Source organism: Oncorhynchus mykiss, chromosome 24 (assembly GCF_013265735.2).
Source record: "Oncorhynchus mykiss isolate Arlee chromosome 24, USDA_OmykA_1.1, whole genome shotgun sequence".
In the NCBI taxonomy this organism is placed as follows: domain Eukaryota; kingdom Metazoa; phylum Chordata; class Actinopteri; order Salmoniformes; family Salmonidae; genus Oncorhynchus; species Oncorhynchus mykiss.
The window spans coordinates 16,182,315-16,197,867 of record NC_048588.1 but is presented as its reverse complement, the minus strand read 5'-3'; the positions used below and the strand labels follow the sequence as shown (position 1 = coordinate 16,197,867).

At 43.1% G+C, this 15,553-nt stretch overlaps 1 protein-coding gene across 1 annotated transcript; it reads right to left on the bottom strand.

The window, feature by feature from the left end:
* Nucleotides 1-3,063: 3,063 nt before the first annotated feature.
* LOC110503351 (forkhead box protein N1-like) lies at nt 3,064-15,199 on the bottom strand. Its single transcript, XM_021581716.2, has 7 exons — nt 14,858-15,199; nt 14,492-14,599; nt 13,663-13,793; nt 6,343-6,439; nt 4,404-4,611; nt 3,557-4,021; nt 3,064-3,392 (listed from the first exon to the last, which is right to left on the bottom strand). The coding sequence occupies exons 1-7, from the start codon at nt 15,101-15,103 to the stop codon at nt 3,064-3,066; spliced, it is 1,584 nt and encodes a 527-aa protein (XP_021437391.2). The 5' UTR covers nt 15,104-15,199.
* Nucleotides 15,200-15,553: the final 354 nt, after the last annotated feature.

The following is a 15,553-nucleotide window of genomic DNA, read 5'->3' as shown; positions in this document are numbered from 1 at the left end:
TCTTAATGCGTTTGAGCCAATCAGTTGTGTTGTGACAGGTTAGGGGTGGTATACAGAAGGTAGCGCTATTTGGTAAAAGACCAAGTCCATATTATGGCAAGAACAGTTCAAATAAGCAAAGAGAAATTACATTCCATCTTTACTTTAAGACACGAAGGTCAGTCAATGCAGAACATTTCAAGAACTAAAAGTTTCTTCAAGTGCAGTCGCAAATACCATCAAGTGCTATGATGAAACTGGCTCTCATGAGGACCGCCACAGGAAAGGAAGGCCCACAATTACCTCTGCTGCAGAGGATGAGTTCTTTAGAGTTACCAGCCTCAGAAATTGCAGCCCAAATAAATGCTTCACAGAGTTCAAGTAACGGACACATCTCAACATCAACTGTTTAGAGGAGACTGCCTGAATCAGGCCTTCATTGTCAAATTGCTGCAAAGAAACCACTACTAAAGGACACCAATAATAAGAAGAGACTTGCTTGGGCAAACAAATATGAGCAATGGACATTAGATCGGTGGAAATTTGTCCTTTGGTCTGATTAGTCCAAATTTGAGATTTTTGGTTCCAATCGCTGTGTCTTTATGAGACGCAGAGTAGGTGAATGGATGATCTCCGCATGTGTGGTTCCCACCATGAAGCATGGAGGAGGAGGTGTGATGGTGTGGACGTGCTTTGCTGTTATACTGTCAGTGCTTTATTTAGAATTCAAGGCACACTTAACCAGCATGTCTACCACAGCATTCTGCAGCGATACACCATCCCATCTGGTTTGCGCTTAGTGGGACTATCATTTGTTTTTCAACAGGACAATGACCATACACACCTCCAGGCCGTGTAAGGGCTATTTGACCAAGAAGAAGAGTGATGGATTGCTGCATCAGATGACCTGGCCTCCAAAATCACCCGACCTCAACCCAATTGAGATAGTTTGGGATGAGTTGGACCGCAGAGTGAAGGAAAAGCAGCCAACAAGTGCTCAGAATATGTGGGAACTCCTTCAAGACTGTTGGAAAAGTATTCCAGGTGAAGCGTGTTGAGAGAATGCCAAGACTGCAAAGCTGTCATCAAGGCAAAGGGTGGCTACTATGAAGAATCTAAAATATATCATATATTTTGGTTACTACATGATTCCATATGTGTTATTTCATAGTTTTGATGTCTTCACTATTATTCTACAATGTAGAACATAGTAAAATATAAAGAAAAACCCTTGAAGGAGTAGGTGTGTCCCAACTTTTGACTGGTATTGTAGCTATTTAAATAACAGAGACAGACAGACCAGCTGTCTGTCGTATTACCAAGTGACACAGACACACAATTCTCTGACATCATCAAAACATGTATTCTAGTCGAGCAAGCAGAACCTATATATTTCTACTAGGGTTCTGCTACTTTTTTTTACTCTTAAAGAAAGTCAAAAAAAGTTGATTGAATTTCTAATAAATAGCTATTAGCTCTGAATGACTCGTTGTCCCTGAAAGGAACAATACTGCCGTTTGATGAGGTTCTTTGTTGATCACCATACCAGTAGAAACCAGTTGAATCCCATTAGCATACAGTACATCGTAGAATGGGACAGGTACTCTTTTAATGTGAATGTGTCGTATTAGGGCTGGAAAATTCTAGCTTTTCCAAAATTCCCAGGTTTTCCAGAAGTCCCTTTTGGAGGATTCCTGGATTTCTTATTCCAGCCTGATTCCAGGAATTTTCCAACATGGATTTTTGGAAAAACTGGGAATTTAAGGAAAGTTACTGGAATTTTGCAACCCTAGTCGTGTTTATTTACGTATACTCATAGTTTTATCTTCTAAAGTATTTTTTTAAGTAGCCACTTTGACGAGTTAAAAGTAGTCGAAGGATAGTCATATATGAACTCAAAACCAGATATTCATTTTGATATCCCGCTCATATTTAGTCTCAAGAGATCTGCAGATGTATTTATAAGAAATGTGGTTATTGTAAATTAAAATGATGTCAAGTTTGGACAGTTGAAATGCCACTCAGAGAAATAAATATATGTGATTTTTTTGGAAAGTCTTAAAATGCGACTTGTGGTCTTTTTTCACTTGATACCCAAGATGGTAAAACAATGACACCAGCTACAATATGTGGGAACAGCCAATTATATCGAAGGTTGTTTTACAATGTCTGGATAGATTTGTGATGGACAGAAATTAGATAGATGCAGAACAAATTGTCTAGACTAGAATATCAAATCATGAATCAGTTCAAGAGCTATAAATCAAAGACAGTTTACTATATACTCAGTTGTTCCATACAAGAAAAAGGGCCCTTTCACACATGCTATGACTAAAACACACTCTCAAAACTTGTTCCTGGTAAGGTGATGTCACCTTGTTCACTTTCATATTTATGGAAGCTAAATTATTAGATAGGACTTACAGGAACTAGAGGGAGGTCTGAGAACAATTGTCTGGCTCTGCCTTGAGATTGACTTCCATCCTCAATGGTAATTTAGCTAGAAAGCTTTGAAAACTATTTCTAGAAAGAAAATTAATTGAGTTAACAGTGATTATGTTCCCTGTTTCGTATCAGAAATTATGCTAAGACAAATTTTGTAATTACATTCATTAGCTTTGAGCTAAAAACCAGATGGCTTGAATCATCTCTTGTCACCATAAACTGAATAAAATGCAAATTGAAAAAGCGGGAACATATCACACCAGGGGGCTTATTCAGGAGAAAGGTACTTCACAAAATGTTCAACATAGAAATATGTTGTGTAGAACAGATATGCTTCTCTGTAGTGTAGAATAAGGAAGAAATGTCACCAGCGCTGTATTTCTATCAACAACTCTAAAGTTCCATTAAATAAGTCACTACAGCTCTCTGCTGCCATCTTGTGTGAAAACCTGAACCCCTACTCGCTCACAGATTTCATTCAGGCTAATTGTAGACTAATTGAACCAACGAGCTCTGCAGGTTCAAAGCAAAGCAAAATATGATGTTTGATTGTGATCAAACTGTGCACAATATTGTCACTGTTTCATTGCTACATTGTGATAAGTCTTGACCTTCACAACCCCAGTCTATTCCTGGTCTTCAAAGCAAAGGTATGGGGGTGTTCCCCATGGAAGTGAGGTAACCAGCTAAACTCTCCACACCTGTGTAGGCTGTGTGGTACTGTCCATTAATATGTAGGTCTGATGGACCTCCACATCCTCCGTCCATCTCCCCCTCATCTTCTTCCTCCTCCTTCCCCAGCCCGACAGAGATCAACTCTGATGTCTGGTTGACAGGACAGGTGCTCCTCAGACTTGACCCCAGGAGGAAGTGTGTTGGCTGGGAAGATGAGGGGGACGAGGAGGGACTGATTGCTACCAGCGAATCAGGAGCCAGGCTGTCCTCTCTCAGCTCCTCCCACAAGTAACCTGAGAAGAGAGTGAACAGGGTTGCTAATCTTGTTGAAGATTGTATAAAAAGAATTCCTGAATATGGTTCTTTCTCTCTCTCTCTCTCTCTTTCTCTCTCACTCTCTCTCACTTTCTCTCACTCTCTCTCACTCTCACTCTCTCACTCTCTCTCACTCACTCACCGTGGAGCTGCAGGTCAGTCAAGCTGGGGTTGAGCGTGTCGATATCGTTACTAGCATCTCCCTCTAGCTGTAGCTCCTGCATGCTCCTGGGCCCAAATTTATACTCTGCCTGTATGGTGGCGCTACAGTTGGAGGGTGTCTGCCCCGCCAAAGGGGAACCCAAGGTACCCACATTGGGAGGGATACCTGATGGAGGCTGCTGTCCGCAGGGGGAGTAGAAGGAGAAGGGGTGGGGGGTGGTGGGGGACATGTAGCGGGGGTGCTGGTTGACTGTCAGGGTGGAAGGGGGGACGTGGGGGTAGAGGGGACGTTGGAGAGGACGACAGGGCTCTGGAGGCTGGGATGAAGTGAAGGAGGAAGGGGTAGGGTTGTAGTTTGTGGTGGATCTTGCCAGTGGGGTCTGGTGGTAAAAAGGTAAAGATTTCAGATTCCCTGGTCTTTCCCCCAACAGGCGATCCAGGTCCTCTGAGAAAACAGAGAGAGAGAGAGAGAGAGTGAGAAAGAGAGAGAGAGAGAGAGAGAGAGAGAGAGATGGGTAAATTGAGATGACCTTACATTTATCTCTGGTAACAGCTGCCAAAAAGGCTGAGTGGATATAATCACCAGAACACTGGTGTTGCTCGGTCTCCAAGGTAACATGCCCTGTCTGTAACAACACAAGCTGTACTTGAATCGTTCTGAGTAACATAGAACCATCTTATTTAGGGTGTAATTTATGCCATGACGGACCTGAGGATTGCCAAGCTTACAGTCCATTAAAACACTGGCATCTGAACTTTGAGGAAGTGCAAATAAAACATGGGCCAGGTCTAAGAGGAGTCCTGGTCTTGATGAATAGACCACCTACCTGGCCTGGCCATGCTCTTGCGGACAGTGAGGGGGTCTTTGCGGCGCCACTTGTGTAGCTCCTCCTGCATCTTCTCTATCTTGGCTGGGTTGAGGGCCCACAGGCAGCCCTTACGGGAAGAGTTGCCAATCTTATTCTCCACCTTCTCAAAGCACTTATTCAGAGACAGATTGTGGCGGACCGAGTTCTTCCATCCATCTGGAGCCGTCTGAGAGACAGAAAGGAGAGGAGAAATGTACAGTAACAGTATTTACATTTTCCATGGGATATTTTTCCTCTCCAATTTTTAATTGTTCAATGTTTATAGCCACAAACTATACAGTAGTATATGTAAATAATCAAGGTAACTATACTATACTATACTAACCAAACTATACAGTAGTATATGTAAATAATCAAGGTAACTATACTATACTATACTAACCAAACTATACAGTAGTATATGTAAATAATCAAGGTAACTATACTATACTATACTAACCAAACTATACAGTAGTATATGTAAATAATCAAGGTAACTATACTATACTATACTAACCAAACTATACAGTAGTATATGTAAATAATCAAGGTATTGCATTGAAGTATATTTAACATATTTATGAATTTCTTAAAGGGGCTATCTGCGATTGATGCATCCATTTTTTGACATTCCAATTAATGATAGTTACCCATTCATCCTTGAAGAATATAGCTTAGAAGTTAGTTCAGAACCCAACATATACGCTTGTTTTACTCCACTGTTTGTAAACATTCAATGCAAATAAACAATATACAGCTTAAAAATATAATGTGATGTCATGGATGGTCAGTCTCTGCATCCATAGCTCTGTCCAGCCCCAACCCTCAGCTTTTTACCGAAATAGGGGTTAAAATACTTAAAAATCAAGTCAAAAGTCAAGAGGAACCAAAGCAGGGGTAGGGCCACATTGCACACACACACACACACACACACACGCACACACGCACACACGCACACAAACACACACACACACACACACCCCAGAGGCAGGCTCTCAGTCATAGGTTCTACAGTATGTTTGGCTGAAGAGGAGCCAAAGCTGCTGCAGTGCCACGTTGTACATTCCTCCTCTTCCTACGCCAGACAGACAGACAGCCAGACATACAGAGAGCCAGCCAGACAGCCAGCCAGCCAACCAGCCAGCCAGCCAGACAGACAGACAGACAGACAGACAGACAGCAGGCCAGATAGCCAGCCAGACTGAAAGCCAACAAACAGCCAACCACTTCATGGGTCTATAAGCATCTTGATGGATGGGAAGACACTGATCAAGCCCTAACGGGTATCAGCCGGGGTGGCCCACGGCTAGCCTCGATAAACACAGTCTGAGTCCCAAATAGCACCCTGTTCCCTAGTGCACTATTTTTGACTAGGTCCTAGAGGCCACGCCTGAATTCTCTATAGAATAGGTAGGGGTTGATGATGCCTAACAAATGGCTGGGGACGAGGCTAGTCTACGGCAAAGGCTGCTTCTGCTTTGGCACACAGTTGGATCTATATACACTATTATAGTATCATTCATCATTCATCTATGGAGCCTCTAAAGAAAATATATGGTTTCTCTCTCTCTCCCTCTCCATGTCCTACTATAAAGGGCTTATCGCCAGATATGAGAGGATTGAAGATCAGCAGGCGTTGATCTCTCAGTGATTGAGTCTTTCAAACCACATGTAAATACAAGGAATTTACTTTACAAGTGTGGTTAAGCCCAATGCATGTCACTTGTGTGTCCTTGTATTCATTCGTTTTGGAAAGTTAGGTGATGCAAAGTTCATACAAGGATGTATAGCAATGGTTATAACAACTCTGCCTGTGACATTTCACAGATAAAATACATAGGATGAAAATAATGAAAGCGTTATGAAGACAGAGATGACTGTTGTGTCAGCGAGAAGCCATAATGTCCTCCTGCTGTACCTTGAAGTATGGGAAGTGTTCAGTCATGAACCTGTAGATCTCACTAACAGGGAGACTCCCTGTCTTACTGTTCCTCAGAGCCATGAAGATCAGAATGCTACGGATTGAAGACAAACATTGTAGTCAGTGTAGTCAATCAGTTGTAGTCCATATTATATTATTATTGCATATGATAACATATATTATATTATGTAACATCACAGTGTTGTTTATTCATTACATATACAGTAGGGTTCCAAAAGGGTTCATCGACTGTCCCCATAGGAGAACCCTTTTGGGTTCCATGTAGAACCGTCTGTAGAAAGAGTTCTACCTGGAACCAAAAAGGGTTTTACCTGGAACCAAAAAGGGTTCTTCTATGGGGACAGATAGCGATGATTCTAATGTACATCATTCATGACAAGGATCCATGATGACATCCACAAAACAATAAAAGGAAACAAGTTGCTATTATCATATTAACTCAGCCGCTGAGGAAAACGTCAGAAAATAAGTATGGTAGATAGAAATTACATTAAAACCTCTTGAGTGTAGGGGGCAGTATTTTGATGTTTGGATGAAAAACGTACCCAAATGAAACTGCATATTTCTCAGGCCCAGAATCTAGAATATGCATATAAGACTATAAGATAGAAAACACTCTAAAGTTTCCAAAATTGTCAAAATATTGTCTGTGAGTATAACAGAACTGATATTGCAGGCGAAAACCTGAGGAAAATCCAACCAGGAAGTGCTGTTTTTCCTGAAAGCTCTCTGTTCCATTGCATGCCTTCCCTCCATTTAAAGGAATACAGTGCCTTGCGAAAGCATTCGGCCCCCTTGAACTTTGCGACCTTTTGCCACATGTTGGCTTCAAACATAAAGATATAAAACTGTATTTTTTTGTGAAGAATCAACAACAAGTGGGACACAATCATGAAGTGGAACGACATTTATTGGATATTTCAAACTTTTTTAACAAATCAAAAACTGAAAAATTGGCCGTGCAAAATTATTCAGCCCCCTTAAGTTAACACTTTGTAGCGCCACCTTTTGCTGCAACTACAGCTGTAAGTCGCTTGGGGTATGTCTCTATCAGTTTTGCACATCGATAGACTGCAAATTTTTCCCATTCCTCCTTGCAAAACAGCTCGAGCTCAGTGAGGTTGGATGGAGAGCATTTGTGAACAGCAGTTTTCAGTTCTTTCCACAGATTCTCGATTGGATTCAGGTCTGGACTTTGACTTGGCCATTCTAACACCTGGATATGTTTATTTTTGAACCATTCCATTGTAGATTTTGCTTTATGTTTTGGATCATTGTCTTGTTGGAAGACAAATCTCCATCCTAGTCTCAGGTCTTTTGCAGACTCCATCAGGTTTTCTTCCAGAATGGTCCTGTATTTGGCTCCATCCATCTTCCCATCAATTTTAACCATCTTCCCTGTCCCTGCTGAAGAAAAGCAGGCCCAAACCATGATGCTGCCACCACCATGTTTGACAGTGGGGATGGTGTGTTCAGCTGTGTTGCTTTTACGCCAAACATAACGTTTTGCATTGTTGCCAAAAAGTTCAATTTTGGTTTCATCTGACCAGAGCACCTTCTTCCACATGTTTGGTGTGTCTCCCAGGTGGCTTGTGGCAAACTTTAAACAACACTTTTTATGGATATCTTTAAGAAATGGCTTTCTTCTTGCCACTCTTCCATAAAGGCCAGATTTGTGCAATATATACGACTGATTGTTGTCCTATGGACAGAGTCTCCCACCTCAGCTGTAGATCTCTGCAGTTCATCCAGAGTGATCATGGGCCTCTTGGCTGCATCTCTGATCAGTCTTCTCCTTGTATGAGCTGAAAGTTTAGAGGGATGGCCAGGTCTTGGTAGATTTGCAGTGGTCTGATACTCCTTCCATTTCAATATTATCGCTTGCACAGTGCTCCTTGGGATGTTTAAAGCTTGGGAAATCTTTTTGTATCCAAATCCGGCTTTAAACTTCTTCACAACAGTATCTCGGACCTGCCTGGTGTGTTCCTTGTTCTTCATGATGCTCTCTGCGCTTTTAACGGACCTCTGAGACTATCACAGTGCAGGTGCATTTATACGGAGACTTGATTACACACAGGTGGATTGTATTTATCATCATTAGTCATTTAGGTCAACATTGGATCATTCAGAGATCCTCACTGAACTTCTGGAGAGAGTTTGCTGCACTGAAAGTAAAGGGGCTGAATAATTTTGCACGGCCAATTTTTCAGTTATTGATTTGTTAAAAAAGTTTGAAATATCCAATAAATGTCGTTCCACTTCATGATTGTGTCCCACTTGTTGTTGATTCTTCACAAAAAAATACAGTTTTATATTTTTATGTTTGAAGCCTGAAATGTGGCAAAAGGTCGCAAAGTTCAAGGGGGCCGAATACTTTCGCAAGGCACTGTACATGCTTGGTATGCTTTCTCTGAAAAGCTTTTTTGAAATCTGACATGCCTGGTGGATTAACAACAAGCTAAGCTGTGTTTTGCTATATTAAACTTGTGATTTCATGAAAATTAAATATTTTTAGTAATTCAATTTGAATTTGGCGCTCTGCAATTCAGCGGATGTTGACGAAAATGATCCCGCTAACGGGATGGGTGCGTCAAGAAGTAAAATGAATGTAATTCAAGCACAAATGGTCTTAGTAGTGAATTTGAATAAGAGGCAGTGCTAATGTATGTGGAACCAGTGTAGCGCTTGGGTATGGGCTACCTCACACACACACTCCATCCATCTCACACACACTCCATCCACCTCACACACACCCCATCCACCCCACACACACACCATCCACCTCACAACTCACACACACCTTATTCACCTCACACACACACACACACACATCTCATCCACGTCACACCTCACACACATCTCATCCACCTCACACCTAACACACACCCCTCACACCTCACACACACTCCATCCACCTCACACCTCACACACACATCTCAACCACCTCATACACACTCCATCCACCTCTCACCTCACACCTCACACAAACACACTCCACCCACCTCACACCTCACACCCCCATCCACCTCACATCTCATGCCGCACACCTCACACACCCCTCATCAACCACACACCTCACACCTCCCATTCACCCCACACCTCACACCTCACACACACTCCATCCACCTCACACACACTCCATCCACCTCACATCTCATACACACATCTCATCCACCTTACACCTCACGCACACCCCATCCATCTCACACCTAACACACACCCCTCACACCTCACACACACTCCATCCACCTCACACCTCACACACACATCTCAACCACCTCATACACACTCCATCCACCTCTCACCTCACACCTCACACAAACACACTCCACCCACCTCACACCTCACGCCGCACACCTCATACACCCCTCATCAACCACACACCTCACACCTCCCATTCACCCCACACCTCATACCTCACACACACTCCATCCACCTCACACACACTCCATCCACCTCACATCTCATACACACATCTCATCCACCTTACACCTCACGCACACCCCATCCACCTCACACCTCACACACACACACACACACACACACACACACACACACACACACACCATCCACCTCACACCGCACATCCCGCATCCAACTCACACCTCACACCCTTCCATCCACCTCAGACCTCACGCCACACACCTCACACCTCCCATTCACCCAACACCTCACACCTCACACACACACAATCCACCTCACATCTTATACAGACACCTCAGCCACCTCACACCCCCCCATCCACCTCACACCTCACACACCTCATCCACCTTACACCTCACACACACCTCATCCACCACACACACACACACACACACACACACACACTGCACACCTCACACACACCCCATCCATCTCACACCGCACACCCCCCCCATCCACCTCACACCTCACACCTCACACCTCACACACCTCATCCACCTCACACACACACCATCCACCTCACATCTCACACACACATCTCATCAACCTCACACCTCACACACACCCCATCCACCTCACACCTCACACAGCCCCCATCCACCTCACACCTCACACAGCCCCCATCCACCTCACACCTCACACCCCCCCATCCAACTCACACCTCACACCCCTACATCCACCTCACACCTCCCATTCACCCAATCCACCTCACACCTCACACAGCCCCCATCCACCTCACACCTCACACCGCACACCCCCCATCCATCTCACACCTCACACCTCACACCTCACACAGCCCCCATCCACCTCACACCTCAGACCTCACGCCGCACACGCTGCACACCTCACACCCACCCATCCACCTCACATCTGATACACACACCCCATCCACCTCACACATCACACCGCACACCCCCCATCCAACTTACACCTCACACCTCTCCATCCACCGCACACCTCACACACACCCCATCCATCTCACACCGCACACACCCCCCATCCACCTCACACCTCACACCTCACACACCTCATCCACCTCACACACACACCATCCACCTCACATCTCACACACACATCTCATCAACCTCACATCTCACACACACCCCATCCACCTCACACCTCACACAGCCCCCATCCACCTCACACCCCCCCATCCAACTCACACCTCACACCCCTACATCCACCTCACACCTCACACAGCCCCCATCCACCTCATACCTCACACCGCACACCCCCCATCCACCTCACACCTCACACAGCCCCCATCCACCTCACACCTCACACTGCACCCCCCCATCCACCTCACACCTCACGCCGCACACGCTGCACACCTCACACCCCCCCATCCACCTCACACCTCACACAGCCTCCATCCACCTCACACACACTCCATCCATCTCACACCTCACACCTCACACAGCCTCCATCCACCTCACACACACTCCATCCATCTCACACCTCACACACACTTCTCATCCACCTTACACCTCACACACACCCAATCCACCTCACACACACCTCATACCTGACACACCCCTCATCCACCTTACACCTCACACAGCCCCCATCCACCTCACACCTCACACCGCACCCCCCCAACCAAATCACACCTCACACCCCTACATCCACCTCACACCTCATGCCGCACACCTCACACCTCCCATTCACCTCACACCTTACACCCCCTCCATCCATCTCACTCCTTACACCCCCTCCATCCACCTCACACCTCACACCTTACACCCCCTCCATCCACCTCACACCTCACACCTCACACCCCCTCCATCCACCTCACACCTTACACCCCCTCCATCCACCTCACACCTTACACCCCCTCCATCCACCTCACACCTTACACCCCCTCCATCCACCTCACACCTCACACCCCCTCCATCCACCTCACACCTCACACTCCCTCCATCCACCTCACACATTACACCCCCTCCATACACCAAATATACAGTATATACTTTGGTTCCCTTTCAATCTAAACTGGTAAACTGGTTTTAGGGGTTATTAAAGAACTGACATGCTTACAGTTCAACTGATTTTTGTTTCGCCCTGTAAACATGACTTCAAACAGGCAGAGAAAGAGGAGTAATCAATATTGAGAAATGGGTTTGATTAAATAAGGTCTTGATTAAATAAGGTCTTGATTAAATAAGGTCTTGATTAAATAAGGTCTTGATTGAATAAGGTCTTGATTAAATAAGGTCTTGATTGAATAAGGTCTTGATTAAATAAGGTCTTGATTGAATAAGATCTTGATTGAATAAGGTCTTGATTGAATAAGGTCTTGATTAAATAAGGTCTTGATTAAATAAGGTCTTGATTGAATAAGGTCTTGATTGAATAAGGTCTTGATTAAATAAGGTCTTGATTGAATAAGGTCTTGATTGAATAAGGTCTTGATTGAATAAGGTCTTGATTGAATAAGGTCTTGATTGAATAAGGTCTTGATTAAATAAGGTCTTGATTAAATAAGGTCTTGATTGAATAAGGTCTTGATTGAATAAGGTCTTGATTGAATACAGTCTTGATTGAATACGGTCTTGATTAAATAAGGTCTTGATTAAATAAGGTATTGATTAAATAAGGTCTTGATTGAATAAGGTCTTGATTGAATAAGGTCTTGATTGAATAAGGTCTTGATTGAATAAGGTCTTGATTAAATAAGGTCTTGATTGAATAAGGTCTTGATTGAATACAGTCTTGATTGAATACAGTCTTGATTGAATACGGTCTTGATTAAATAAGGTCTTGATTAAATAAGGTCTTGATTGAATAAGGTCTTGATTGAATAAGGTCTTGATTGAATAAGGTCTTGATTAAATAAGGTCTTGATTAAATAAGGTCTTGATTGAATAAGGTCTTGATTGAATAAGGTCTTGATTAAATAAGGTCTTGATTGAATAAGGTCTTGATTGAATAAGGTCTTGATTGAATAAGGTCTTGATTGAATAAGGTCTTGATTGAATAAGGTCTTGATTAAATAAGGTCTTGATTGAATAAGGTCTTGATTGAATAAGGTATTGATTGAATACGGTCTTGATTAAATAAGGTCTTGATTAAATAAGGTCTTGATTGAATACAGTCTTGATTGAATAAGGTCTTGATTAAATAAGGTCTTGATTGAATACGGTCTTGATTAAATAAGGTCTTGATTAAATAAGGTCTTGATTGAATAAGGTCTTGATTAAATAAGGTCTTGATTGAATGCAGTCTTGATTGAATAAGGTCTTGATTGAATAAGGTCTTGATTGAATACGGTCTTGATTAAATAATGTCTTGATTGAATAAGGTCTTGATTAAATAAGGTCTTGATTGAATACAGTCTTGATTGAATAAGGTCTTGATTAAATAAGGTCTTGATTGAATAAGGTCTTGATTAAATAAGGTCTTGATTGAATACAGTCTTGATTGAATAAGGTCTTGATTGAATAAGGTCTTGATTGAATAAGGTCTTGATTGAATACGGTCTTGATTTAATAAGGTCTTGATTGAATACAGTCTTGATTGAATAAGGTCTTGATTGAATAAGGTCTTGATTGAATAAGGTCTTGATTGAATACAGTCTTGATTGAATAAGGTCTTGATTGAATAAGGTCTTGAGTGAATAAGGTCTTGATTGAATACGGTCTTGATTAAATAAGGTCTTGATTGAATAAGGTCTTGATTGAATAAGGTCTTGATTGAATACGGTCTTGATTAAATAAGGTCTTGATTGAATAAGGTCTTGATTGAATACAGTCTTGATTAAATAAGGTCTTTAATATATAATTAATGTTACGCCAAATTCCAAAACCTGATTGTACCGATTGGTAATAGATTGTGATTATGAACATGTATGGAGTATCGAAGTAGCGTGTTCACCTGTATGAGTAGATGGGCTTGGGGAAGAGGGACTGCATGCTACTGTCCTGATGGGTTGGAGTGGAGAGGCACTGGAGAGAGTACTGAGAACTTTTGGATTGTCCACTGGTAGAATACACACCTGGTGAGAACTAGAGAGAACACAAACACATACATACACACATTGTTACAGCAGAACTTGTATTACTTTAGTAACAAAGTGAGTACACAGTGAGGTTTTTCCAAACCGCACAGCTGTGTTCTGCCAACCCTATACTGTTACAAGTTCACGGTATGATATAACCAAGCCCTGTTGGCAAAGTGTTGTTTTCCTTGGCAAGGAGTTTGACAAGTTATCTTTTCAAGGGCCCTAACTCTTGAAAAGATATGCAGTACCGTTGGTAGTTTCTGTGTCAACCAACCTATACAGCACCAACATTCCACCCAAACCAACAGTTTGTAGACCTAAAAAATATAAATGAGTTTTGTTCTTTGAGAGAATATTAGTCAGTTAACCGGACATTTATGAATTATGAAGCCTTTAAGTGCTTTGTGTGCTTGTTTTGATTACATAAATGCATCAAAATTCAATATTTTTACGTTAGCAGATTAAGATTCTCTCATAGAACAAAACATATACCATAAGATCTCCTAAACCCGTGTTACCATAGACCTTATTTTCTGTGTTTATCCAAAAACCCTACAAAATCCCCTCCGTTAGTGCCTACAAAAAGACACCATTACTATTGCGCTCTATAGCCTACCTAAACCACCCTATTGAGTTAAGCTCCTCTAAGAACCTCCCCCTTAAGTTAACCCCTCCCCCTGTACTTTGGTCCTGCCCACTCACCTGCTGCAGTGGGGCTAGGGGGCTGTAGGAGGCATGGCCTTGGGACAGGAAGCAGGAAGGTTCCTTGGGTGCAGCCAGTGGTTCTGGGTAAGAGTGCTGGGAGCCCTGCTGTGTTGAATGAAGGGAATGAATTAATATAAATGCATTATACAAGTAATGAAATCTGAGGAAACTCATTGGCAGCATTGTGATCAAATCAAATCAAATGTTATTTGTCACATACACATGGTTAGCAGATGTTAATGCGAGTGTAGCGAAATGCTCTCCTCAATGGCCATGTACATTTGGGTATGGTACTACAGTTCAGCTGTTAGCGTGTACCATGAATTAATAGCCATTTAGAGTATGAATATCACTGTATCATACCATCAGTCTGGAAGCTTGGAAACTCCCGTTGTATGTATCCCAGCATGTCTGTTCCTCACTGGTAGATGTGTCTGTGAAACTATCTGGAGACTCCACCTCTCCGAGACTGATGAAGGGATGAGACCCAGGGGGCCCAGGGGCCAACCAACCCGTGGCAACCCCACCGTTGCTGAACTGACGACGGTAGGGGTGGAAGCGGTCAGCTGACACTGACCCTAAGTTTGACCTTTGACTCTGTGTTACCATGGCTCCATCAATGCTGTGCCTCCTGCAGGTCTCTGCAGCGGCATTTCTCTGTCTGTAGGTGGCGCTTTCTTTCTCACGCTGGGCAGTGGTAAATGACACAGAACTGCTGTCATCACACTGAGGAGAGATTAATATACAAATTGTTAGCTGGTTATTTAGCCACATCCAGAATCTCCTGGCTGGCATCTGCAATCATGAAACAATGCAAGGAAATAGACAAGAAACACATGCATTTTATCTCCTGGCATTGCCTGTATCCCAAATGACATCCTATAGGGCGCTTGTTATGGTGAGTGAATGAGGACCCAAAAGCGAACTAACTTAAACAGAGCTTCTTTAATAACCAAACATAGGTAGGCTCAGATAGACCGGCAGATTCCGACAGGACAGGACAAGGTTACAGCAAACATGACGATAGTCTGGCTCAGGCATGAAACACAACAAACAAGA

Bases quoted from the DNA above. Each gene is read 5' to 3' on its own strand.
- LOC110503351 (XM_021581716.2), bottom strand. From the start codon at position 15,103: ATGGTAACACAGAGTCAAAGGTCAAACTTAGGGTCAGTGTCAGCTGAC. The intron at 14,600-14,857 runs GTATGATACAGT...CATTCAACACAG, and splicing joins TCCAAGCTTCCAGACTGATG to CAGGGCTCCCAGCACTCTTA. The intron at 3,393-3,556 runs GTGAGTGAGTGA...CTCTCTTCTCAG, and splicing joins GACTGACCTGCAGCTCCACG to GTTACTTGTGGGAGGAGCTG.